At 46.3% G+C, this 26,803-nt stretch overlaps 1 protein-coding gene and 1 long non-coding RNA gene across 8 annotated transcripts; one reads left to right on the top strand and one right to left on the bottom strand.

Moving 5' to 3' along the window:
• Nucleotides 1-1,047: 1,047 nt before the first annotated feature.
• Nucleotides 1,048-26,803, top strand: gas7b (growth arrest-specific 7b). 6 transcript variants are annotated; one of them, XM_026999688.3, is made up of 14 exons: nt 1,048-1,484; nt 6,019-6,139; nt 9,552-9,629; nt 11,371-11,456; nt 13,099-13,149; nt 17,507-17,599; nt 18,094-18,209; nt 19,142-19,216; nt 20,885-20,963; nt 21,967-22,095; nt 22,651-22,774; nt 25,038-25,117; nt 25,276-25,374; nt 25,457-26,803. In XM_026999688.3, exons 1-14 carry the CDS (start codon nt 1,305-1,307, stop codon nt 25,568-25,570), a joined length of 1,425 nt encoding a protein of 474 aa, XP_026855489.2. In that variant the 5' UTR covers nt 1,048-1,304; the 3' UTR covers nt 25,571-26,803. The 6 variants fall into 6 exon arrangements, with proteins under 6 accessions (XP_026855489.2, XP_081554296.1, XP_081554295.1 ...); XM_026999687.3 differs by having other exon boundaries at nt 1,050-1,484; nt 11,368-11,456; XM_081698171.1 differs by lacking the exon at nt 1,048-1,484 and adding an exon at nt 1,509-5,522 and having other exon boundaries at nt 11,368-11,456.
• Nucleotides 9,599-14,459, bottom strand: LOC145651387 (uncharacterized). Of its 2 annotated transcripts, XR_014117312.1 has the most exons (3): nt 13,980-14,459; nt 11,131-11,218; nt 9,599-11,036 (listed from the first exon to the last, which is right to left on the bottom strand). It is a non-coding gene; the product is annotated as an uncharacterized LOC145651387 (long non-coding RNA). The 2 variants fall into 2 exon arrangements; XR_014117311.1 differs by having other exon boundaries at nt 9,599-11,218.

The raw sequence follows: 26,803 nt of genomic DNA, 5'->3' as shown, positions 1-26,803 counted from the left end.
GCTGGTACTCATGCTTCCTTTCTATGCATGAATATCTGAAGTAGATCATTTAACATTTAATTTTTCCACTTAATCCATTTTGTTTTAAAGTATTTCCCTTTTTAAAGAGTTGTTATGTAGCATCCCGTTTGACAAAAAAGAGGTAAATGCCAAAAAGAAAGCCAAATGTAAATGGATGTTAAAGAACATTAACCTAAAATGTTGGGCAAAATCTCAATAAATATCACCAGAGGTGTACTTTTCAAACCCGCTCCAATACGTGGTTTAACAATGATTTAATACCAAGCCTGAGACGTGCACTTGGAGCTTTAGACGAACCTGCCTACCTCGCTTTTCGACAAATCGCTTGTACATTTTAATCTAAAAGCACCCTTTGTTGAACTGCACTGAACTGGAGCACAGACATTTTAACAGGCCAAGCCACTTCACAGGAGCGCTTTGGGCGGTAATCAGCGCCATCTTGTGGACAAAATCGAAAAGTAGTGGAAACAAAAATAAAGGGAACTACATTTAAAATACAGTATGTAAAGATGATTTTCAGCCATATTATCTTTGACCAGAAAGAAGGTTTAACAATAAGGAGAACAACATGAACCTTAGCTTTTATTAGTTATATTATATAAACGCCAGTTGTGATATGTTTGACAATGTAACAATTTAAGTGATTCTCATCTCATCTTTTTCCTTCTTATATTTTTCTTCCACGTTACACGCGTAACAGCTCCGTGTTAAGCCTAATTTGTTCTGTTTGAGCCTTTTACACTTCATAACTTTAGATCTTGATATATATATATATATATATATATATATATATATATATATATATATATATATATATATATATATCAAGATCTAAAATATATATATATATATTTATTTATCTATTTATCTATTTATTTATTTATTTATTTATTTTCTTTTTCTTTTTTTAAATGTATTTTTTGCTAATGTCGTTGCTTAACTGCCAAATATCAGGAATCGCGTCTTTCGTTGCGGTAAACCAATATCCCACCAGCAGGCTGCGACATAGGCTGGGGGCGTCCGCACAGCAAACTGCAAGTCTGTGCGACCTGTGCCATGCGCTTACGCACGGGCGGTCACTCCCGTGCTGTGTCGTGCAGATGCGGAACCCTCCGGTTTGCGGTGGAGCTCCCGTGTTACCGACGCATCTGCACGCATCCCATTACTGAATTTGTACGAAAACAGGGAGAGACTGATATATGCTTCCGGATGCCATTTCGAATAAACTAAAAGAGAGATTCTGGACCGACGAGCCGTTTTCACCGATCACTTGAAAGTTTGCGATGTCCGGCTCTTTTTGTAAAAGTTTATATGCCTTCAGCGGGGATCAGCATCAGCAGGGGTTGAAGTTCGAGGCTGGAGACATTATCAAAATAACGCAAGTTTTGCCTGGAGGATGGTGGGAAGGAGAGAAGGATGGAATTAGAGGGTGGTTTCCTTCAAGTTACGTTCAGGTCGTGGAGGTAGGTCTGCGTGTCAACTGAGACTCCATTGTCGTGATCGCAAACGTGTATTAGGACGTACAAACTGGAGGGGCAGTTTACAAGTTTGGGTTATATTGCACTTGCATACAGGTACAGTAAAGCGAATGCAGCGACCTAGTCATTCAGTCCAGATTCAGCGGTCGTAAGCCCATACCGTAGGACAGACAGAAGCCTCGGCACATTGTCATTTCGAGCCGTTTTATTCGCAGTGTGGTTCCCGTTATAGGAAAGATCGCGCTTGGCCAGGGAGGGAACTGGAGAAAACTCACCCAGAATAATTCTCTGGAGGATTTAGATCTGATGAGTTAAGGATGTCTGCGCACAGTATCAGGGCTCCACGTTGCATAGCTATTTGACGTGCCAGCCAGGTTTGTTGCTCGCATAATGGATTTACTTAGAAACTACTTTTTTGGCCCTCTGTGCCCTCATTAGGTAGTGAAATAAAGTGCGTAGTGAGACTTTTCAGCACTTGGAGAAAGATTCTGGACACATAGGGCAATGTAGAAAACTGATGGTGTGTTCTGTGCTTAGTCACTAAAAATATAATAGGGAAAAAATGACAACAGTTGTTACATTTGTAACAAATATTATTTAGCTCAAGGTCCCAATATGTTACAGTAAGTGTTGATATGTAAAATAGATAGCTAGGAGGGAACGTGCTGTTTTGAGGTCGTTTCTTTACTGTGAATTGTGCAAAAACCGTATTAGTATGAACATAATTATTGGACCAAAATGTTATTATGAACAAGGAAGATGGGCAAGAGAGTATGGAAGAGAAAAAATAGCACAGAGGAAGTGCTGTATGCAATATCTTCTCTGCCTGTTTCACAGAACATTGTGATGTAGATTAAAAAAAGGAACCAAAATGAGAAGAGAACCAGTGTTGTGCCCATTTGAATGACTCACTCTTTGAGCTGGTTGTTGAGTCGTCAATGTATGGAACTAGATACATGCAGCACACAACTCTGTGAGCCTCTGAGTGGCGTCATGTTCTGCCTTTGCTGAGGAAAACAAACTGGTGGAAACCAAAGCTTCACGGCATGCTCATGGAGCACACGGCTCACAGTATTCAGGGCGTCTGTTATCTTCACAGTGGAAACTCATTGTGTCAGATAGTCGTGCTTCTTGTAAATGGTGGGTTCACTGCTGTCTACTTGGCTCTCTCTGATGGTGTATTGGCTGCATCTCTGATCCGAAGCGTCATTGATCTGGAGATGGACCGTCAAGGTTTTTCAACCAAAGTCACTCCTGCCACCTTAAATAACCTGACAGGATCCTAGAAGATGCTGTGGTAGCCATGAAAATGAAAATGACCAATTGAATGTGGTCATGATCTAAACAAGTGGTCATTTGGTGGGGACATCTGGGAAAATCGCTTAAAGACAGCAGTAGCATCAAGATGTTAAATTAATGATGGGACCTGTGATTAATTCTGGTCAGAATTAATCAGGTTAATCAGGTTAAGACCTGATCATAATTAATATGTACATTTAATAATTAAGATTCAATTCTTAATATTCCATTAAAAAGTCCCCTTTTTGATGTGATTATAAGCAGAGTTTGGGAATATTGGAATATACAGTAGGAATATTGAGGTGGAATTAAAAAAAAATTATACAGAAATATAGCCAACTATGTCAAAGGAAAATCTTTAACATCTGGCAATATCTCATGTGTTGACAGTCCATGGGGGATCAACATCTGACTCACAGAGTCTCACAGTATCACATCTGGATCGGTCAAGACACCAAAAAAAGCATTTCTGTCACTGATACATCTTTGTCTTAGGCTGCTGATGTGTCGTACTGTGTGTTCTGGGCCTGGTCTGGAAACTCACACCTCTCATTCTCTCAGTTGCTTTAAATGTGAGTCCTGGGTGATGTGTTAATGAATTCTCTGTCATGTAAGAGAATTCCTTCCATCCTCCCTTCTCACACTGTCCCAGGACCTTCCAGGCACTGGCTGGTTATGAGTGTCAGGCTGTGATCTTCTCACACGGGCCTGTGAATTGTGACAGCCTGTGGAAGTTCTGTTTTTAGCTCAGCACTCACGTAGCTTCGGAGCGCTAAGCCGTACTTTCTTCTCTCTCACAGCAAAACATGGTCCCACGATGCTTTGCAGTCAAAGTATGTCTTTATGAGGTCTCAGTTTGAGGATGGCACAAATTAAGTTTGAGTTGAGTTTCCCGATCACATTAAGCCCACAGAGTGTAGTGTATGTGTGTACACATGCACAGATATCTACATTTTAGTACCTTTTTGTTAGACCTCTATATTTTTGTGTATTCTTTAGATTACGATTTGTTTCGCCGAGCTCCCCCAAAGCTAGTAAACCTCATGTGAGCTACAGACATGACAAATAAATATGTTTCAGTGAAGTTGTCCATTGGAAATATTTTGAGCAACAGTGAGAGGTTGTCAAAGAAGGCTCAGTACATGGAGAGAAACTGCGGAAATAGATAAATGAGTCATAGGAAACAGGCACTTCCCTGGTATACCCTGCTAACCTGAGTCTATAATGAATCTGTTGACTGGATTGTAAGACCTCTCTGAGCTTCCTGAGACTCTGTAATCCAGCCTGTCTTCATGTGTTTTAGCTACAGTACAGCATGCCAGGTGAGGCTGATCAAACAAATGTTCTCCATGATGGGGTTTTGTTCCACAATAAATAATTACTCAGCGTTGTTTAGAATAGATTCTTGCTGTAAGTTAATTGCTGCTCTCCACATGTGCAGTTTGCATATCGTTGATTCTCCTCAGTGAACACATATGAAAACGCGAGATTATGGGTTAGCATATGAATTATATTTTCACCATCTTGTCTGCGACCCTTATCCTGGTGAACGGTGGCCACTGCTCTGTCCAGATGTTGGAGGTAGGCTAGGGCCATGGGCAATCACGTGCACATGGGTCATGTTACCAGAGTCTCTCTTGGCTCAGGAAAGACTGACTCACTCAGGCACGAGGAAGGTTAGCACTCTGGATAAGGCTCTTTTTGTAACCCTGTGATGAAACTTTGGTTTAGTTTAATGCAACTCAGGATTGGAGATCTTAACGTGACTCATTGTTACATCTGCCTAAAGAGCCTACACTGTATTGCAAAGAGGTATTCTACACAAAGCAGATAATGTCGCATTTTTCTCATAGGGGATCTATTTGACCATACGTGCTGTTGAGTAGTAAATTGGACCTGGGTGTGAATAAGACTGCGCTACAGAATGAAAACTGCTGAATATATGTTTGATCACAGTGATCATAACCATTTCTGTGTTAGTGGTTGCTGAGATGGCGTCCTTGTTTCTTGGGAAATGCTTTAGATATTAATCCAAGCAATGTGTGGCTGTCTACCCAAGAGTAGCATGAACCTATATGAAAAAGGATCCAAGGTTATAAGTGAGAGACAATTTAAGAGCTTAGTAAACTTCATCCATGACCTCAGGTATTTCAAACATTCTTTCCTTGGGAGTTTGACAGGTTTTTGCTGTTTTTCCAGGCAGGATGCCAGTATCATGCAAGGAAGCTACAAAATATTGTTTTTCCATATTAAGTAGTCTTGGGTGTGGGAACCATGTGTCCTTTTGAGTGGCTTAAAAAAAAATCATCACTGAGGTTCAGTCTGTCCCCTCCGCATCCCTGCAGGAAAATAACTAAAGAGTTCCAGGGCTGTTATTGTCTATTCCTGTTCAAGTGACCATGTCTCTGATGGATTAAAACTGTTCTGGAAGGGCCTAAAACATAGAGATCAGTGCCAGGAGTTGGCAGATTTGCTTACAAAAAGCATTTGGCTAACTGATGAGACCAGCTCATGAATGTCAGCAGTTGACATTTAATGGCTTTGATTTGCGTTGGCTACATATAGAGGGGGGAGTTAGAACAATTCTCTCACTGAGGCTGTTACCGACAGGGGCCCTAAAAAGTATTAGAACATTAGGCATGTTTTCTTCATTGGGGCCCCAAATCCCTGGCGGGGCCCCTGCTGATATGTGTGATTCTTCCTGGTCTGCAGTGGCAACTAGAGGCAAGTCTAAAGTCTACAGCATGGGCCAGCCCAGGGTTTTGAGGTTTAGGTTAGCCACCTGGGAGTATGCATTGTTTAATGATATATATGTCAAAATAAGATGGCTGTTTCATTTTTAGCCAAATTGTATGATTTTCTCCATCCTAAACCTTTGTACATATATGTAAATGTCTAATTCCCAGACCTTATGTCTGTGCTAAATATGCTAGATGTATTTTAGTATCTTGGAATAGAGAGCACATTGACGTCTGGCATTCCTCAAGTGGAGGAATTGATGGATGGGGAAATCTCTTTGACCTAGGCTTTAGAAAAACATCACCAACTGCTTCAGCTAAAGTGCAGGCTGCATCTCACCGCATTGTTTTCGGAGTTCTTAGGTTATAAGTAACATCCTCGTAGCATGCGGCTAACCCCCAGGAACTTGGGGCGGGGGGGCTCCTCAAAGGGGTTGCATGTGTCATGGCTGTAATAAACGTTCTCTGTTTTGTTGATCCAGAAGTCTGTCTCCATGAGTGTGCTGCCAGGGGAGGAACCTTGCCAAAGCCCCCTGCCCAAGAACTGGACATGCTACATGTCCCCAGAGGGACGAAAGTACTACGTCAACACTGTAAGCAATGGTGAGCACATCTGATTGCATTTTCCCACCATGCAACTGCAGGATCCAGAGTGATTTTCCGGTCTGCATTCTAAGTACATCACATAAAAGCATAAAATGAAGCTATTTTGGAGCTCATTAGATAACCTCCATGCTAAAACATTAAATAACTAGATAAAACTAAAAAAAAGAAAATTGAAAATTGATAAAAGTTGTTTTCAATTTTGCTTAAATGTATATTTTTACCCAATTCTTATGCATTTATCTTTAATATTATTCATATACATGTAAATCAAAATGTTTGACATTTTTATTTTTACTTTGCTGTCTTTTATTTGACTATAAAATATAACCCTTTATATAACACTTACACTACATCGCCTAGTTGACGTCACCCATATTTTCCCGTTTAAGGTTAAACGATCATTTTTACCGCACATCCCATCTTTATCTAAAAGTACAGTCACACAGCACGGACTGAAATCCTCGATGAACAACAGGCCGGCTCCTGTGTGAACATCCCAGTAGTGCTGAACCAAGCGTACGTGTCTAGCTGGTACGGCCCAGGCCTGGGTGGATCGGAGACTCACTGCAGATATCTCCCGCTCTACTTGCATGGTTCCGAAAAAAGGAGCATTGTGTCTGGCCAAAGATCTTCCTCAGTGGACCGTGCCGATTGCTCTTCCTCTCCCCACCCACACGACGTCCATCTGTGCATTCTTCAGATGACCGAAGGAGGATCTGGGCTGAGAGAACAATTTCTGGACCGACTTTTCACCTTGCCCAGTTCATGTTTCCACAGCGCATATACTTCGGAGTCAGTGCCCTTTCAGTACTAGCAGGATTACAGTGTGTTTAGAAATGATATAACCCACATCGCTGAAACCGATGAATTTGTGGACGGCTTTGTGAACTAAATCTGAAGCGCTTTGAGCTGCGTAAACAGCTCTATGAGCTGGTGCAGCCTGCGCAGAGCAAAAAGTACAGCATCAAGGGTGTGGTAACTATGAAATATATGAGTACACAAGGCAAAGGGGAAATGAACCTATGCTGCTGTTATAAATAAGTCGTATAATAACGGTTTATGGGGACTTGGGGACTGGGTTTTATGATTCTGGACGGCCAGTAATGAAAACCTCCCACACGAGCAGCCCTAGGCTCATGAAATGTTAGAATTTTTCACTCCCATTCCTTTGACCCTGCATTGGTTTCGGTGGTCCTGACAGCTAGAAAAGGCCTGGACTCCACCTGGACTCCACCTGGGCTCCACCTGGACTCCACCTGCTGAGCAGACTGTGAAGGCTGCTGATCCTTTTAAAGATGATTCCACTCGCTGACACTGTTAATGCTAAAACAAGAAAATATGTGAACATCCTTCAGCCAACGATGAAAGGGAACATTACAGAATGTTCTGCACCAAATAATTATGTCATGTTTTAAATAAGTTTCTGAAGAATTTTGTAGTCTCAGACCCCTTGTCAGTATGGAAGAGATGCGTCAGATTATGGTGTTGTTTTGTTTTGATTGCCATAGCAACAAGATGAGCATCTGTGTGTGTTTTAGGCGGGGGGGCGGTGTTGTGAAGTTTCCTTCCTGTTCTGTGTAGCAGCTTTGCGGTTAAATGACATTACCCTGCTGGGTATACCCATCATACTATTAAAACACCTGTGACAAGACTTCATGTGGCCTGCGGGGAACCAGCCACAGTCGGACGGCAGAGCTTTGGTCACAGAGTCCAAAATCTGCCAAACAAAAGGGAAAGTGGGTGAGGAGGAACAGTTGAAAGGTTGTGATCAGAGTGGAGCTCAAGGAAGAAGTGGACAGCCTTGTTACACCTGATGAAGAAATTATGTAAGAGATGCATTTGGTCCTTTAAACATCAAAAAAGTGACAGCACTCACTGGAACAGAGGGCTTCGACAAAGGCCAAAGAGATCGGGTGAACCTTTTAACACAGCCATATGACAAACTCAAGGCACTCAAACAGTGTTCATTTGCAGTTTTGGGGAGCTTGAACGATAATGACGTGAAAGGTTATTTGATCGGTTGATTGGTTTAAGCTTTGTTTAGCCGGGGTGGTCACACTGAGTTTAAAATCTCTTCCTCCATCGAGGCCTTGCCAAGAAGGCAGTATGCCTTTGCCTTTGTGTACGCTGTCCTGGAGGACAGCGAATCACCGGAGTGCACGCCATCACAGATGGCGATAAATAAAAGATGGACTTCGTGAGTCATAAGTGGGCCAACGTTCCTTACATACAGGGCTGCAGTCCTGGTGCCCATTACTGATTAGAAGCCCCCAGCTCCCTCTCTGCTCTGGGGGGACGCGAGGCCTAGCGAAGGCGTAGTAGGGCAGCGGTGGCGAGGTAGCGACTCAGACATGCTGCCCTACAGCACACGTTTGTTAGAAAGACACCAATAAGTTAACTTATTTTTTTTTTAAGTTTTTGTTGCTTGGTAACTGATTTATTCCAGAGTCGGTGCCTCATATGATATCCAAAGGCTCCCCCCCAGTCTTTCATTACATTTCCAAAGACACTGATGGATTATGCACAGGCTTTTCATCCTTGGTGTCGATATACGTAGACTTTATGAGGATGAATACCCACAGAAGAGCAAGTGGCCCATTGATATTCCAGTCAGACAGAGGAGGGCAACAGGAGCAGCAAGGTGGGATCGGGTCTGCATTAGCAAATAGAATAAGCCCCAATCAGCCCCACGTCGCTGCCATATTCATTACAGTTACATAACGTTATTGATATTTACGAGAAGAAAACAGCTACTCTCCTTCAGCCAGGCTGAATGCAATTGCATTAGCATCACTACTGTACTTGATTCTTTTCATAATATTGATTGCCTCATTAGAAACTGAATCAAAGGAGCGGAGGGGAAGAGGCTCATGAAGAATGGCACCGTAGATCACTTCTGAAAGGATCCCGACCACTTGCCTCCAAATCTCTTCCCTCTGTACGGTGCCCGAGCTCAACCAAGTGCCGTGCTGTCTTCACTCGCGAGCGCCGACGCGTCCGAACCAAGGCTCTTCACAGAAGAACAATGTGGCCTTGTGGCATAGTGGTGTCTCTGTGAGTTGTCCTGTAAATATGACACACGGGCACACGGAGTGCAGTGAAACAGGTCCTCGCTCCTAACATTATTGGCCTTGGTTTGCACCTGCTTTTGGTTATCCCTGCTTTCTGTCTCCGGTGTCGGAGCGTACTTTCTTGACACCTGATCCACTTGCCGTCCATTCCAACAGCTAACACCTAGTGTTCGCCACGCAGTCCAGGTCGGGTTTGTCACTCCAGCAGTGTGAAGGTTCCACTGAGCAGAAGACTGTTTACTGCTTCTGAGCCAGCTTGTTGTCCCCAGACCTGTTGCTGAGTACTGTTCAGGACCATATAATTGACATGGAATGGTTGACATGCCTTTCTGTTACAGAGACTACATGGGAGAGGCCATCCAGTGTCCCTGGAACCCCCAAAGCATCACTTCGCCACAAAAACTCCCTACCTGCTGGTAAGCCTGTTTTCCCAGCGAAACACCCATGTTTCCATGCATGATTCACCCCAAAGTAAGTATGGTTCTCCCACCAGTGTGAAATGTGCAGTAACACTATAGGACTCAGACACAGCAAGCTAATCTTAAAAGTATGAGAGGCATTTGCTGGGATCATGGCTGTGGGCTGGAGACTCTCTGGCTTTGCTGCAGGCTACAGTGAATTCCACAGAGGCCTGTGATTACAGATTTCCTGTGTTTTAATTTTATCTGTGGTTTGGAACGCTGGAACCGCTTGAGCAGTGCGAGTGAATCCCAGTCCAGATCAACAAGACATCAGCAAGCCCGAGCAGCAACAGCATCGAATCGTGGCTGACGCGGTCTGATCTGCTAGATGAGAAACAATGGCCCTTGAGAGTCACCATTTTATTATACACATGAAATCATTTCAGTTTAAAAATAGTTCATTCTACATCAAAAAAAACCCCAAAAAACAAAACACGGGCGCATTTCTGCTTTATTATTTTGTATTATGCACATGTGTTACGTTCTACAAACCTCCACTCTCTTTTTACCTTATTATTCAATGTACTCTGATTGCATCCCCACACAAGACACACACTCTTCAGAAGACTGAAGGATGTCGGCTCTTGTTACTTTAAGAGCCTCTTTCTGGAGTTCCATGAATACGTCTGTTTACCACGGTGATCAAGATCATCCGATAAAAAACACACGTTCTCTTTATGTTGTGTTTCTTTCCTGCTTCTGCACACACTTGGATATTCGAGGGTGCATCCAAGCAACAGTCTGCTGTTGTTCGGAACGGATCGAAATGATCTTTCTCCGTTTTATTATTATAAATGTCCGACAGCCTTCTTCGGGCCCTCTGATGTAGAGGAGAGATAATACGATTTTGCGAGCAATCCCAAACATTGAGACCGCCGTGTAAAAAAACCCCAAATGTGATTAGGGCGCAGCCCGGGACAAATTAGTGCCACTGCTTATAGACGGAGGGAGGAAGTAGCCGATGTGATCAGGATGCGGACACTTCCACTTAAAGCTTGGGGCCTCATTGGGGCGGCCTGCCATCTTTAACGCCCCACGGGCAGGCGAGGGAGCACGTTGGCCTTGGCTGCACGCTCTCAGAGGCGATGGGTCTTAGCAGAGTGCCTGACAGTGCAAGCGTAAGTGCTGTTGGCTTGCGGGGCGCTGTGAATAATGGTTAGAACTGTTTCATGTGATTAAAAGGGCACATTTTCCCTCCTCTCGGGTTGATTGTTCAGAGCTGAATTGCTACTGGGCGTGCATTGTTCTCGGTGCTGTTCTCCGAGCTGAAGTAATGCTGTGTGTTGGGCTGGCATTTTGGTTTGCAGCAGAGAAGTATGTTATCATGCCCAGGCCACCAGGGCATGTCTTCCTCTTTCAGGCCTACAAAAATAATAGTGAAGAGGTTAAAATTATGCTCTATACGGGGAGGTGCACTGAACAAAAATATCTCCGCTGAAAATAACCAAGGAAGTACCTCTCATTTTTAGGTTGTCCGTTCTGCTGTGTTTGAGGTTTCTGTTCCTTAGTTACTGAATGTGCAGGTGCAGAATCAGAATGCAATACTGTCAAGGAAAAGTCAAAGTGATTAGCATCCTTGCATGTGAACGTGACCTTGACCCATTTTTTTGTCCGCGATGCCAGCCCTGCCTAGCGCAGGTCCCGGAGCCGTGCTTCCTCGTCTCACTTCCGCTGTCTCCCTGTCTGTCTCCAGCAGTGAATGGATTTCACGGCAGCGGTGGGCCATTGCATCAGCCGGAGCAATCCCACGTACTCCAGCGGAAGCCAAGCACGGATCAACAGGTAGGAACTGTCTGCATCTGTAGGTTACCTTACTCATGGGGCCTTTCATTGGTCCTCAGCTACATTATAAAGTGCTTACAATTATACACACACACACACAAACACACTGATTTTATAGCAGTCAACACATAATTAGAACACTAAAGACATCAGCATCCCAAAAGCTCTAGACAACTTATTATAGACTAGAATAATCTGCCCACCATTTCGTCCTCCTCGGTGGATGGTTAGCATTAGCATGTGCCCCATGGGGAACTAAATCTGCTGTTTTGCTTTTTTGCCCTGCGGTTGTATACTAGGCGTAGTGTGGACGATGAGTACCGAGACCAGAGCAGAGGGGGCTGAGGAGAGGAGAGCTCCTGTTCCCCCTGCCTCCCTCTCTCCTTCCTCCCTCTCTCCTCTCTCCCTCTCTCCTCCCTCTCTCCTCCCTCTCTCCTCTCTCCCTCTCTCCTCCCTCTCTCCTCTCTCCCTCTCTCCTCCCTCTCTCCTCTCTCCCTCTCTCCTCTCTCCTCCCTCTCTCCTCTCTCCTCTCTCCTCTCTCCTCCCTCTCTCCTCTCTCCTCTCTCCTCCCTCTCTCCTCTCTCCTCTCTTCTCCCTCTTTCCTTCCTCCCTCTCTCCTTCCTCCCTCTCTCCTCTCTCCCTCTCTCCTCCCTCTCTCCTCTCTCCCTCTCTCCTCTCTCCTCCCTCTCTCCTCTCTCCTCTCTTCTCCCTCTCTCCTTCCTCCCTCTCTCCTCCCTCTCTCCTCTCTCCCTCTCTCCTCCCTCTCTCCTCTCTCCTCCCTCTCTCCTCTCTCCTCTCTTCTCCCTCTCTCCTTCCTCCCTCTCTCCTCCCTCTCTCCTCTCTCCCTCTCTCCTCCCTCTCTCCTCTCTCCTCCCTCTCTCCTCTCTCCTCTCTTCTCCCTCTCTCCTTCCTCCCTCTCTCCTCTCTCCCTCTCTCCTCCCTCTCTCCTCCCTCTCTCCTCTCTCCTCCCTCTCTCCTCTCTCCTCTCTTCTCCCTCTCTCCTTCCTCCCTCTCTCCTCCCTCTCTCCTCTCTCCCTCTCTCCTCCCTCTCTCCTCTCTCCTCTCTTCTCCCTCTCTCCTTCCTCCCTCTCTCCTCTCTCCCTCTCTCCTCCCTCTCTCCTCCCTCTCTCCTCTCTCCTCTCTTCTCCCTCTCTCCTCTCTCCCTCTCTCCTCCCTCTCTCCTCCCTCTCTCCTCTCTCCTCCCTCTCTCCTCTCTCCTCTCTTCTCCCTCTCTCCTTCCTCCCTCTCTCCTCCCTCTCTCCTCTCTCCCTCTCTCCTCCCTCTCTCCTCTCTCCTCTCTTCTCCCTCTCTCCTTCCTCCCTCTCTCCTCTCTCCCTCTCTCCTCCCTCTCTCCTCCCTCTCTCCTCTCTCCTCTCTTCTCCCTCTCTCCTTCCTCCCTCTCTCCTCCCTCTCTCCTTCCTCCCTCTCTCCCCGATCACCCTGGAATTGGAAATGATAGTGATTTCATAAGGGCATACTCCTCACAGCCCGGCCTCCCTATCGCCATGGTGACCACGGCGGCGCCGCCACCAACCACAGTAGCCGCAGAAACAACAACAACAAAAACAACAACAGGGTTTGCATGAAAGAATGTCTTGTTCCGAGGGGGGTGTTCTCATATGAGTGTCCTGTCCTCCCGCAGAGTCCCGTGTCTACGTCCTCCAGAAGACATGAGCACGAGACTTCAGTCACAGTGAGTACACCCACAGACATATCACAGGAGATGGCCACGCCCATCACGCCCATCACACCCGTCACGCCCGTCACACCCGTCACCTCCTCACGCCCGTCACACCCATCACGCCCATCACACCCGTCACGCCCATCACGCCCGTCACCTCCTCATGCCCGTCACGCCCATCACACCCGTCACGCCTGTCACCTCCTCACACCCGTCACGCCCATCACACTCGTCACGCCCATCACACCCGTCATGCCCGTCACCTCCTCATGCCCGTCACGCCCATCACACCCGTCACGCCCATCACACCCGTCACGCCCGTCACCTCCTCATGCCCGTCACCTCCTCATGCCCGTCACGCCCATCACACCCGTCACGCCCGTCACCTCCTCACGCCCGTCACGCCCGTCACACCCGTCACGCCTGTCACCTCCTCATGCCCGTCACGCCCATCACACCCGTCACGCCCATCACACCCGTCACGCCCGTCACCTCCTCATGCCCGTCACCTCCTCATGCCCGTCACGCCCATCACACCCGTCACGCCCGTCACCTCCTCACGCCCGTCACGCCCGTCACACCCGTCACGCCTGTCACCTCCTCATGCCCGTCACGCCCATCACACCCGTCACGCCCATCACACCCGTCACGCCCGTCACCTCCTCACGCCCGTCACGCCCATCACGCCCGTCACGCCTGTCACCTCCTCATGCCCGTCACGCCCATCACACCCGTCACGCCCATCACACCCGTCACGCCCGTCACCTCCTCACGCCCGTCACACCCATCACACTTGAGTGCCCGTTGGCCAAGATGCTCGGTGTTGCTAGGAGATCACATACCACAGGCCTGAAGAGCACGCTGGCCTCCCGAGTCCTGACAGACCTGCCTCATTTTCATGTTGGCTGCAGACGCAGGTCGCTGCCCAGCCCGTGGTGTCTGTGGACAGAGGCACCCTCTGATGCCATTCTGTAACACGATAGCGCTGGCGGAAGGAAGGTTTTTGTGCAGCTCTCGGCCGACCTACCTGCAGGAAGCCATAGATGGTCCCTGTTCGAGCCCTGCTGCTTTCACCCAAGCGTGTAGGAGAGTCACAAAGGCAGTGGGGGGTGGGGGCCATATCCTGTTGCCATGGGAACAGGGGCGGCACTTGAAACACTGAAAAGTGATGGGCCCAGCGAGTGTGAAACTTGCTGTTCTCAGGGTTATTTTAATGCATGACATAGCTCCATTGCAGGGGTCACTCGCTCTGCTGGTGAAGCTGGGTGATTAAATTGTAACATACTGTTTAAAGGCCTTTGACGGATACCCTTGTGCAATTAGGTCTGCATTGTTCTAAAACTGATCATTAATTCAACCAGTTAGCTTTCCAATGCAATTTTTGCACATATTTGCATGTTTACAGCTACACAGTTCAAGGTTTTATTGTGAGAATGCAGTAACTAATAGTGTCTGTTGATAGATCTCAGTGACACACTCCACACCCAACATGAATGTCTTGCTTTTTTCCTCATAGGAGGTCTATAAACAGACTGATGTAAACTATGTGAGTTTACTGATGTAAACTATGTGAGTTTACTGATGTAAACTATGTGAGTTTACTGATGTAAACTATGTGAGTTATTTTTTCCCCTAAAATTAAGAGATTTAATTAATTATCCTTAATAATACTTAATGTAAATAAAATAAACTCTGGATGAGAGAAATTTAATTCTCTTTAAAAATGGATCAAAATAGCACTTTAAATAGAAAATGGAACCCTGTCTGTATGTTTGTCTGTCATCTAAATAGGTATCAGTGTGTAAAATGAATCGTCCTGCAGGGAATTTTAGATCTCACGGATTATGTTCAAGCAAAACCAACTGAACACACGGTGCAGCAGTGTGAAGACGAATCCATGCTGCATTAATAAGCTCATAAATAATGCTGTATACGTTTTAATAACCGACGGCGACAGTAAAGCAAGAAGAATTCATTCAGATGTATAATCACGCAGCCCTACTGAACGTAACACTGCCGCCTTCATTTCCCCACAACTCCCGTGCTTTCACCCTTTGGTTTTTCGTTCTTTTTTCGCTCGGTCTTCTGTTCCCACTAGCACGATCCTCTCTGGACTGGCAGGCAGACAAAAGGCCGTGCCAAGCGTCCCATCTTGGGTGGAGCCCCCCTAAGCTGGTGGAACGCAGCGAGGGCTTTGACTAGGAGTTACTTAAAGTTCACGCTACATTTCGTTTGGCAGACAGTTCGCTTTCGGAGAGTCAGTGATTACCAGCTAGAGTGCGTGAAAGTTTTTTGGAGGAAACTTTGTTTGTTTTCGTTCTTTCCACAGACAAGCGCATGACATCACAGCTGCCGTGGTAGTGCCTTGACACACTTGCTGTGCCTCTTTCCCTCCCCCATACACTCTCTCTCTCTCTCTCTCTCTCTGCCTCTCAATCCCTCTCTTTCAGTGCAGAAGAACAGATAACCAGCAGCAATCAGCACTATGCTTTGCCAAGCAAATTCAGGCGAACAGCAAGTTCTGGCATATTTTTCCCTTAAATCAGAAACCTAACGTGGACTGTCATTAATTTCCAGTGACCTGAAATATAGTGCTGGGTCAGAAACTTGATAGGGATGCCTCCACCTACAATTGTGCAGCCTTTTATATGCAAAAGACAGCATGGGTGGCTAAACAAGGTAACCAGAGGCAGAGTGTGAATGACAATGTTTACACATTTGTAACTAAAGAAGAGAAGGAGAAGTGTCATTTCATGCGACTTGCTTGTGCCCCGTACAAGCTGGAATGTTGTGGTTTCTACCCTCTTGCGCTCTTCTCTTTTTCTCGCTTGCGCTGTTCTCTGTCCTGCTCTTATTAAAGTTGACTAGCATTCATTTGGAGGAAAAAAAAGAAGCTATTATGGTGAGTACTGGAACGACAAGGTCACATGACATTCCGGAGCGGACAGAGTGCTGGCGGGATGCTCTCCGCCAGGTATCAGCGCTGAGTTCACAGACCCAGAGTATTGGAAAGCTATTGCTAAATGTTTGTTTGCTCCTGATCAAAAACAAGTGAGAGGAGACACGGGCCTCACGAATGAGCTTCCATACCTCGGCTGAGAGACGTCTGTTGCAAGAGAGCGCTACAGAATGCAAGGACAGCCTCAGAACCGGTGACAGCAAGATGGACCAGAGAGGCTCGGCGGACTGTGTGGAGACTCTTGTGTTTGTTCTGTCACGTTGATAGTCTCTTCATGCACTTATCATGGCAAAACTGGAAGCATAATGTGTCATCATGCCTAAACCAAGTTTTTGACAGCTGTTTACTTGAACACAATGTTTTTATAAACATCTTTTTCCAGCATTTTACAATGAGGTATCACTCAGGTTGCTCTTAAAATGTGCTGCTAGTATTTTGTGGCACCGTGTTCATGTTCAGCAACATTCACTAAATACGGTTTCGCTTAAAGTCGCTGATGACGTAACAGGTTTTAGCAAAGACAAGTGGATGCAGCTTGTGACCCACCGTCCTACCGCATCTCACGGGAGTCATCGCAACCATTTTAAAGCAGTGCATACAGACATTATTGCGGGTGGATTCCTTCCGAGGAATTCTAGGATGAAATCAGAGAGGAAAATGCAAGCTGTAAGTCTGCCGGTGTGCTGACACATCAAGGCAGCAAAGGAGGACACCTGGGCTAAACCTAGTTCTTTTTTTCACTGGAAAACCCTTTTCAAACTTTATTTGAGTATCCAAAGACACAACATAGGATATTTTGGTTTGTTTCTTTCAATGGCATTTTATATAAAAAAAATAATAGCTTCAGCTTTCTGTAGGCTAAAGAAACCCTTCCAAAATAAATATTTAGCCAAATTGTTTGATTTACATGTTTTATTGCACTTTAAGGACATTGAATATGTAACCATCCTAGACATATCCCAGGGTGTTGGTGCCGTTGCTCTGTTGCTGAGATGGAGAAAAAGGGAAGTATTGAAATTCCACTGTGTGCTAGTGAACACCAAAGTATCTGGAAGCCCCAGAGAGTGTCAAACGGTCAGGCCATAAGTCCATAAGTTCCCTGCCTCCAGACTCCATCCTACACAGGCAGGACTGTTCCATAGTCTGCAAAGGCCTAATGCGCTGTCTGTGTGGAGACACTTGTGTTTGTTCTGCGTCATGCTGACAGTCTTTTCATGCACTTATTATAGCAACATTGGAAGCATAATGTGTTGTCACACCTAAACCGAGTTTTTGACCCACCATCCTACCACCATCTCACTGCAGTCATTGCAACCATTTTAAAGCAGTGCATACAGACATCCACAGGAAGGACTGTTCCATAGTCTGCAAAGGCCTAATGCGATGTCTGTGGATGACTCTGTCCTTCAGCACGTCAACTCCATAACATTCCCCCTCCCGATGCACATGTCTGAACAGCAACTCCTCAAACCGGGCGAGTGGAGCTACTGCGATTATTTCTGGGTAAGGGAACATTTGAAGAATCTTGAAATAATTTTTGTAAAGTTAAAACACTGTCACACATAAATACATATAAGTTACACAAGGCATGGTTGTTTATATAGTTGTGCTGTGGTTTGGAGCTGTTTAAATATTGTTGTTGTTGTTGTTGTTTTTTACTTGTAATTTGAGTCATGCATGGCTGCTTGTGATGTTTTGAGCACCCCTTGTCATTACATCTCAGTTTTGGCATTCTGACTTTAGCATTTTGACTTGTCAGAATCGTAATGATCCAGGAGACAAAAACAGCTTTTTCATATTTAAATGACTGAATCCCAAATCTCATCTCAGATCGGGAATCTGTGGAGAAATGTTGTGAGTAGGAGCTGGGGGAGGTGTGTGTGTGTGTGTGTGTGTGTGTGTGTTTGTGTGTGCCATAGCGGTGCCTCCTGGTGTTTTGTCTGACAGCAAGCCTTCCTGCATGTTTCCAACCACCAGTGTTTTGTCTCCCGTCCCAGATGGACAGAAAGGACCCACAGGGGAACACCTCCATCACGGGCTTCGAGGTCCTACTGCACAAGCAGCTGAAGGGGAAGCAGATGCAGAAGGAGACGGCCGAGTTCATGAGGGAGAGGTAGATATCATCCCGCCACGCGCGCCTCTGTCCTGCGCGTGACCCGCGCATGCCTTGCCAGCTGCGAAAGGGATTAGCATGGCCCTCTGTGTTTTCAGGCTGTGGTGCAAGATGTCTCGATACTGCCGGGTTGTCATCCGCTACGGAACACAACAAGTCGCTCAGCAGGGCTCTATGTAAAAGTGAGCTTGCGTAACCTCTTCTGTTGCCATGAAAACCGCACAATAACAATAGTCACATCTCCTGACCAGTTCCCCCTGTTTCATTAATGGCAGACTTTTATGTTGCGCAAACTCATTATGGAAAACAAGTAATTTCCAGAATTGGCAAGCCTTCCTGCTGAGTGGCCAAAGTTATGCAAGTCAGTTAATAACGATTCATGCAATTCGTAGTTTTTTCCTTTGTTTAGCTGTGACAGCACAGAATGTGCCAGCCGAGCGTCTGTCGACTTAACAAAAACATTTAGACTCCAAACGACTTATTCAGTACACTCCAATTACTCCATAACTTTTACACAGTTGCCATTAGATATGCACAGCTATTGAAGGATGTTTTACGTTGTAAAGTCAAGTCTGTTGGTTTCACTCCTGATAAGAAGTCCAAACGACCTCTGGGGACGATCATTTTATTTGTTTTATTTATAGGTGTTCAGCTGACAGAAAGGTCTGGGAAAATGGTTCTTAAAACTCTGTATGACATAAGGGGTCAACCAGAGTAACATTTCCCTTGGGGGTGAGGCAGTAAGTGTGCACCCTGAGCAGGAAATGACCTTTGTGTGTGAATTTCAGGGCACAACAGATGTGCTTAACCCCCGTCAGCAGGACTCTGATTATCACCGAACTACAGCGATGTTCAAAGTTTTGTCAGCGCTCTTAAAAAAAAGGGGGGGGGGGCAGAGATTGTAACTTCTGACTTTTGTTATGACCCGTCAGGATCAAGATCGAGGAAGAGTATGCCAAGAATCTCTTGAAGCTCTCCCAGGTTCCGCTGGCTGTTCAGGAGGAAGGGTAGGTTTCCAGCTCCACGGGTGGTGGTGATGGGGTTGGTGTGATGGAGTGGCGGTAAAAGAATGAGGGCTGTCCTGCATGCTGGCTCTTTTCAGGTCCGTAACCAAGGCCACAGATACCACTGAACAATGTGATGTAATGTCTTACCACAGTGTGGAACTTTGGAAAGCTGCCCAGTTTTGTACTGTGGCTCCTCCACTTTGGTCAGTGAGGAATGTCAAAACAATACTGGTAAATGTCATTGTAGTTTTGTCCTGGGCCCGCACATATTCCAAATTCTGACAGGTCTAATGATATTGTCCCTTTGGAGACCCTTTCCACATTACATTCCATGCTTTAAAATATACATGGCATGCATTCCATTTATGTCGGAACTGCACGTTGTTTGACAGCAAAATGGCTATGTGGCATTTTTTGCTGAGTTATATTTTTTGCTGTGTTATGACTCTAAAAGCGCGGTGAGTCTGTAAGTTTTGGAGGGTCTGTAAGCCGCCAACAGGAATGTCCAGAAAACCGCAGGAAATGTTCTGATCTCAAGAAGCTACCGAAGTAGAATTAGGGTTGAATTTATTGTTTACACTATTTGAAAGAATGAGTTGAACTATCTGACATCTTCCCACATGGCCTCCAGCAAGGTCGAAAGGTTCTCTTGACGAGCCGAAGACGGCTTATACCGCACAGCAGCAGTTAGCCTGTAGTCCTGGTCTCGGCTGTTAGCCAGGCGGTCTGGACTGGCCCCTCAGCTCAACTCCAGCATGCACAGCGGACTGATAAAGGGGGCTAATTGTCTCGGACAGAATGTAGATCACGCCACAGTGGTCTGCCCACCCTCTCCTGCACAACAATGCCCGTATTATCGTGCCTCCCAGCCTGTGCCCCGTGACGGCTGCTTGGGGCCAAACCTCTCCTTTGGCCATGCTCAGGACCTACGTGGATGGCGCTGTTACCGCGGGCCGTGACCTTTCGCCACCTCACCAGCCCGTCACGTAGCAACTCTGAAATGTGGCAGGTTTTCCCAGTGCGCACCATTTACGGGCTGCGGGGAATCGATCCGCGGTGTGTTTCTCTCTCGTGTATATATCCGATCGCCGGCCATTAGCAGCTGGAGGGGAGGCAAGGGTCCGTCTCTCGGTAGCCGGGGCCCTCGCGGCCTCTCTCACTGAGCACGCGGCTAGGGTGGAATGGCTGACCGATGGAATGTGCTAGAAGGAGAGGCCACGTGTCCTTCCATTCAGAGTGGCTCCTTTGAATCGGCACGGCGTGCTGAGACGGATGCTTTCACCGCCGCGTCGGGGGTCCTGTAGGCTCGGCCAGGAAGGCCTTTGAGAAGAATATCTGACAAATGCCTGGAATGAGGCAATCAGGGTTCAGACTCACGCATTCTCTGCCTAGCACTGCTGGACACCTTCCCCCCAAAGAATGATGGAAATCTGCCAGCACAAATGTGCTCATTTTTCAGGTTCCTTAAGAAAGGGGGAAAGGAAGCTTCGATGCCTTGCTGTGTGTTCCCGAGGACTCGCCCGTGTTTTGTGTGCGTAATGCGTCTGATTGAGATCGACAGCCAGTAATGAACTTTTGCTGGAGGTTCTGACCGACCTTGACTAACGGGGCTGTTGGCTCCCTCCGTCCCCCCATTACGCTGACCTCTAGTTTCCTGTCTGTCCTCAGCACACTTGGAGAGGCCTGGGGTCAGCTGAAGAAAAGCCTGGCAGATGAAGCCGAAGTTCACCTCAAGTTCTCCTCCAAGGTAGTCTGTGTGTGTGTGTGTGTGTGTGTGTGTGTGAGTCTGTGAGTGTGTGAGTGTGTGTCTGTGTGTGTGTGTGTGTGTGTGTGTGTGAGTGTGTGTCTGTGTGTGTGTGTGTGTGTGTGTGTGTGTGTGTGTGTGTGTGTGTGTGTGTGTGAGTGTGTGAGTGAGTGAGTGAGTGTGTGTGTGTGTGTGTGTGTGTGTGTGCGCGTGCGGGCATGTGTGTGTGCGTGTGTGTGTGTGTGTGTGTGCAAGTGCGTGCCTGAGTGAGTGTGTGAGTGTGCGTGTGTGTTTGTGCATGTGTGTGTGTCTGTGTGTGTCTGTGTGTGTGTGTGTGTGTGTGTGTGTGTGTGTGTGTGTGTGTGTGTGTGTGTGCATCTTCCGTATTTCTCGTGACATTTAAATAATTTGCCGTGATTGCTTTGGCTGCTTGTTTATCTTAAAATGCCAATGTGGAATGCTGAAGAAGCTTTTGCACTCACACAGACCAGAGTATCATTACTTCCTACGTAAAGGTGTAGTTAATTCTGTAAGTATAATCTTATATTACATACAAATAGAAATACTAGTGAGTATTGTCTAGTGTGTACTCATAGGCTTCCTCACTCTCACTGTGACCTTGTGTATGTGTGTGTGTGTGTGTGTGTGTGTGTGTGTGTGTGTGTGTGTGTGTGTGAGAATGTATGTTGACTGAGGAGAGATTTCTGGGTTTCTGGTGTCCAGCTGTTGGAGCAGAATTGGAGAGTCATATTAGTATACTCTGGAAAGTAACTCAGCAGATGTGTTTGAATGCTTTGTTTGATTTCCCCTGTACAGTCACACACTGATCTTTAAAAACACCAGAAATGTTCAATCTGAAACGTTGGCTTAGTCAAACCCCTAAGTTTGCCATTTCTGACAGTGTCAGCACATGTCACTGCAGTGCACTTACCGTACTGCACTGGAAACTACAATCTGAGAACTTATAATGGGTATCAGCATCTCATTTTGCTCCTCAACCTTCCAGCTGCAGAGTGATGTGGAAAAGCCCCTCCTTACATTCCGAGACAACTTCAAAAAAGACATGAAGAAGTTCGAGCACCACATTGCCGATCTCCGGAAACAGCTCGCCGGCCGATTCGCTGCCGCAGAAAAGGTAGCGTGGGGTTAAGGGGTCACAAGCTGACCGAGGTGTCCAAAGGACCGCATGGGTTTCCACTCACGCAATCTAACTTTGAATATTCCCAAGTCTCCCAGAGGCAGGGAAGTTAAGGCATCACCTACTTGTCCAACTTTTTCTAGAGTTTTGGGAATCCTGTTCATATATTATTAAAACCCTGCTTCATTTCCAAGGCTGTAGCGTGTTTGCGGAACTGTAGCCTTTCTAAGCTCTATAAACAATCACAAGGGTCTGAAGACCTCATGCTGCAAACAAGTGACCATTGAAAAACTGGTCTTCGACTTCAGGAACACAATAATATAATTCGAGCGTCATGTATCTAAATGTGTTAATGCTGCGTGTGTTTTTAGAGAGCAAAATGCTACTGAAATATAAAGCACCGGTGATTAAAAATGGCATTATAAGTATACGTCAGTGCTCAAGGGGAATGATGCCAAACACATCTCTTCTGCACTCTTCTGCCAGTTATACTGTGTATAACTATGCATGTGACAATTAAACTTTCAACTTTGAACTCTTGTGCCCACGAAGGCTCGCAAAGCGCTAGCGGAGAGGCAGAAGGACCTAGAAATGAAGACTCATCAGATGGAGATGAAACTGAGCACCAAGATGGAGGAGGACATCAAGAAGGCGCGCAGGAAATCCACGCAGGCAGGTCAGTGGCCCGGAAGAAACCCCACTCCCTAGAGGCGTCCAGGCACAGGTCCCCAGCTTGATATCTGAAGGTCGTTCACGGTGAACTGGGAAGAAGCATGCGCATGTGTCTTGGCAGTGAGCCAAAAGGCCTGGGGCCTCATTTATAAAACTTTGCAGGGATTCCAGAGTGAAAATGTACATGCACGTAAATAACAGGAAATTGTGTGCACACACACAATAAAAAAAATCAGATTTATAAAACCTTGAGAGTGTGGATCTGCACGTACAATGTTTCCTCTCTTATCAATCACAGTGTTCTTTAAAATGTACACAGGTGAATGAGCCTTGTAACAGACACTTTGTCACTTAGGAAGGTTAAACGGGTGCTCTGGCACAGAGCTCACGAATCCCTTCTGTCAGACTGGGGTTCGAGCCTCGGGTAGGGTGGCTGCCTTCAGCCTTTTGTTCCAAGCCCACTATCCCTCCCTGTTAATGCCCCACAAATCCCTAATGACCTAAAGAATACTAAAATATGGCCTGTGCCGTTCATCATTGGCAAAGCGAAAGGCAAAAAGAGGAATCTTGCAGCAAGTGAGAAGGAAGTTCTAGTGACTGAGATTGAGACGCGGTAAAACCCATCGTTTGGCGGCCTGGGCCGAGGCATCGACGTGGGTTTGAGCAACAGCATGTAGTTTCAGCAGCTAGTACTGAGTTCCACAAGTGCGCTGTTGCAGAGGTGAGAAAAGTGGGCAGATTTAAACGTTGGTGCAAAGACACTCTGTGGCTTGCTTTGCACCGACAGAGTATTACTGCGACTGGTGGGGGAAACCCCACATTCCAGCAGTCTCCACCAACAAGATCTGCCTTTTGGAAATACATTACTGCACGCCACAGTCGAACACTCCCGTGTACTGTCACGGAAGTTTACTTATGCCAGCCAGTACAGCTGGGATATCCCTGATCTATCAGCTTTGAAACCAACCGGTCGCTAGCATCCAAGGGTCGTTATGACCTGTAAGTGGACAGGTATTGCCTGGGTTTTGCGTGACTGGTCTCAAAAACTGGGCCCAGCTCTTCACAGTTCTAAGAGAATGGCTCTAAATTGGCTCTTTAGCCAGTCATCATCACTGGCAATAAAATCCCACCTTCTTTGGTCTGCTAATAATCCCAAAAACAGTGAACGTGTGCAGTTGTGTTACAACTGTAATTAGGCATAACCATTAGCATCTATTTCCAAAGCTGTTTCCAAACCCATAACAAGTTGAACAAGGGTGAACAAATTGAAGGCTGCAAATAGTTATCTGGAGCAATAAATATGAATACATAGATACTGGCTAGTTAACTGGTCCACACAAATAAATCATGAAACACATCAGCCGAAGCAGCGTTTAGGCTCCAGTGCTTTTTGTGAGTAAGTAGCCGATTATGGAGCTAATTATAGAGATGCATAATTTAACATGGACGTGTGAGGAGAGTGATTCGCACGTATTGCTGTAGTTCTTTGTACCCGAGGGTGTCGTCTGTTGCTGCTCTTTCAAGGTTTCTGTAAATATGTGCCCAAGTGTTTCTTTGTAAATAGTAGTGTCTCTGTTGTGTGCACACAATTCAGACCTGTTTTTGTGTGTGTATACCGTTTATAAAGGAGGTCCCTGGTCTTGAAGTCTCCTGAAGGTGTTTCTCAGAGGTACCGAATCTTCAAAATTATAGCAGGTTTTGGTATAAGGTATTGGATTACTTTAGCAGTGGCAGAACTACAAACCCATTTTTTAGACAGGAGGAGGGGTGAGACACAAAGGAACACTGGACTGAAGAGTCCAGACACACGGGCCCATGGTCCAGATGGATAACCACACCAAAGTTAGCACTGTGCTAGGCTGTGGCCTAAAAAACAGAGGAAGCGTGGAGAAAAAGCTCCCTAGCATTTCATTCAAAAGCTGGTTGGTTAGACATTTCAGACAGCAGCCTTATATGTTATTCAGGGCAGTGCCTTTTGTGATATAAAGTATTGTCGTTTGGCGCCCTCTACTGGTAAAGGATGCTCATTGGTCTAAAAGTAATAATTTAATACGGTTGACTGTGGCAACTTTATACGAGGTTATTTAGGACAGTTCTAATCTTGTAAATATTGTAGCGCTTATTACAAAATTTTATTTTCATAAGTAATGCATTAAGTATTTGATGTTGACATCATTCCTAAAGCGTATTAATTATTTTTTAGGTTTATCTTAACATATTCAGTGTGTGACATGTTTGTTGTTATTTTTGTTTTTATTTTACCACAGGGGACGATCTGATGCGATGTGTTGATCTATATAATCAGTCTCAGTCTAAGTGGTTTGAAGAGATTGTCACAACCAGTCTGGTGAGGTCATTTGCTTAGTGGCTGTCATACTATAGTATATAGTTCCCACTAATTATTATTTAGTTAATGAAATATTACCAAACTAATTGCAAGTAAAAATGGCGCACTAATTGACATAATCTGTGTATTTTGTTCGGTTTTTATTTTTTGCCTGGCAGGAGCTGGAGAGATTGGAGATGGAGCGTATCGAGATGATCAGGAAACACCTCTGCCAGTACACGACACTGCGACACGAGACAGACATGTTCAATCAAAGTGTAAGACAACCCCACCGCTCTGTACGGGCACCGTTAACCCAAAGGACACATGCAACAGCGTGCTTCTGTGTTTGACATGCAGACCGTGGAGCCCGTGGACAAACTGCTGCAGGTTGTGGATCCAGCCAAGGACAGAGAGCTGTGGGTGAAGGAGCATAGGACAGGGGAGGTGAGACCGGTGGACATGGTGATATAAACCCGAGACTGTGCCCCCGTGAAGTCGCGCACAGCGCCTCCTTTCAGGCCTGCAGCTGGAGGCACTCTGAGAAAAGCGGGGAGGTGGTGAGCGGAACCGCTGTGTCTGAGGAGTGCAGCTCTGATGCTGTGCTGTACAGGAGAGTGCCAGAGAGCTCCTGGCATGAAGGCTGACCAGGAACGAGCTGACGAGCTACACACAGATCTGACAGATCTGAGACACTTACACTCTTTGCTTTCTTCTTTCTTTCTGTACATTTGTTCTTTTCCTTTTCTTTTTTCTCTTTCTCTCCCACCCTGTGTCCCCCATTACTCACACACACACACACACACACACACACACACACACACACACACTCACACTCACACACACACACACACACACACACACACTCACACACACACTCACACACACACACACTCACACACACACACACACACACTCTCACACACACACTCACACTCACACACACCCACACTCACACTCACACACACACACTCACACACACACACACACACTCTCACACACACACACACTCACACACACACACTCACTCACACTCACACTCACACACACACACACACACACACACACACACACACACACACACACACACACACACACACTCTCACACACACACACACACTCACACACACACACTCACACACACCCACACTCACACTCACACACACCCACACTCACACACACACACACTCACACACATACTCCCACACACACATACTCCCACACACACTCACACACACACACACACACACACTCTCACACACACACACACACACACTCACACACACCCACACTCACACTCACACACACACACACACTCTCACACACACACACACACACACACACACACACACACACACACTCACACACACACACACACACACTCACACACACACACACACACTCTCACACACACACTCACACTCACACACACCCACACTCCCATTCACACACACACACTCACACACATACTCCCACACACACACATACTCCCACACACACACTCACACACACGCACTCACACACATGCACTCACACACGCACACACACACTCACACACGCATGCACGCACACGCATGCACGCACACGCACGCGCACACACTCACACACACTCACACACACGCACACACACTCACACACACTCGCGCGCGCACACACACACACACACACACACACACACACACACACACACACACACACACACACAAA

This window comes from Electrophorus electricus, chromosome 15, assembly GCF_041902795.1.
Source record: "Electrophorus electricus isolate QZ-2024a chromosome 15, ASM4190279v1, whole genome shotgun sequence".
In the NCBI taxonomy this organism is placed as follows: Eukaryota; Metazoa; Chordata; class Actinopteri; order Gymnotiformes; family Gymnotidae; genus Electrophorus; species Electrophorus electricus.
Note: the sequence above shows the minus strand (reverse complement) of the source record. Positions and strands in the feature narration are given on the sequence as shown.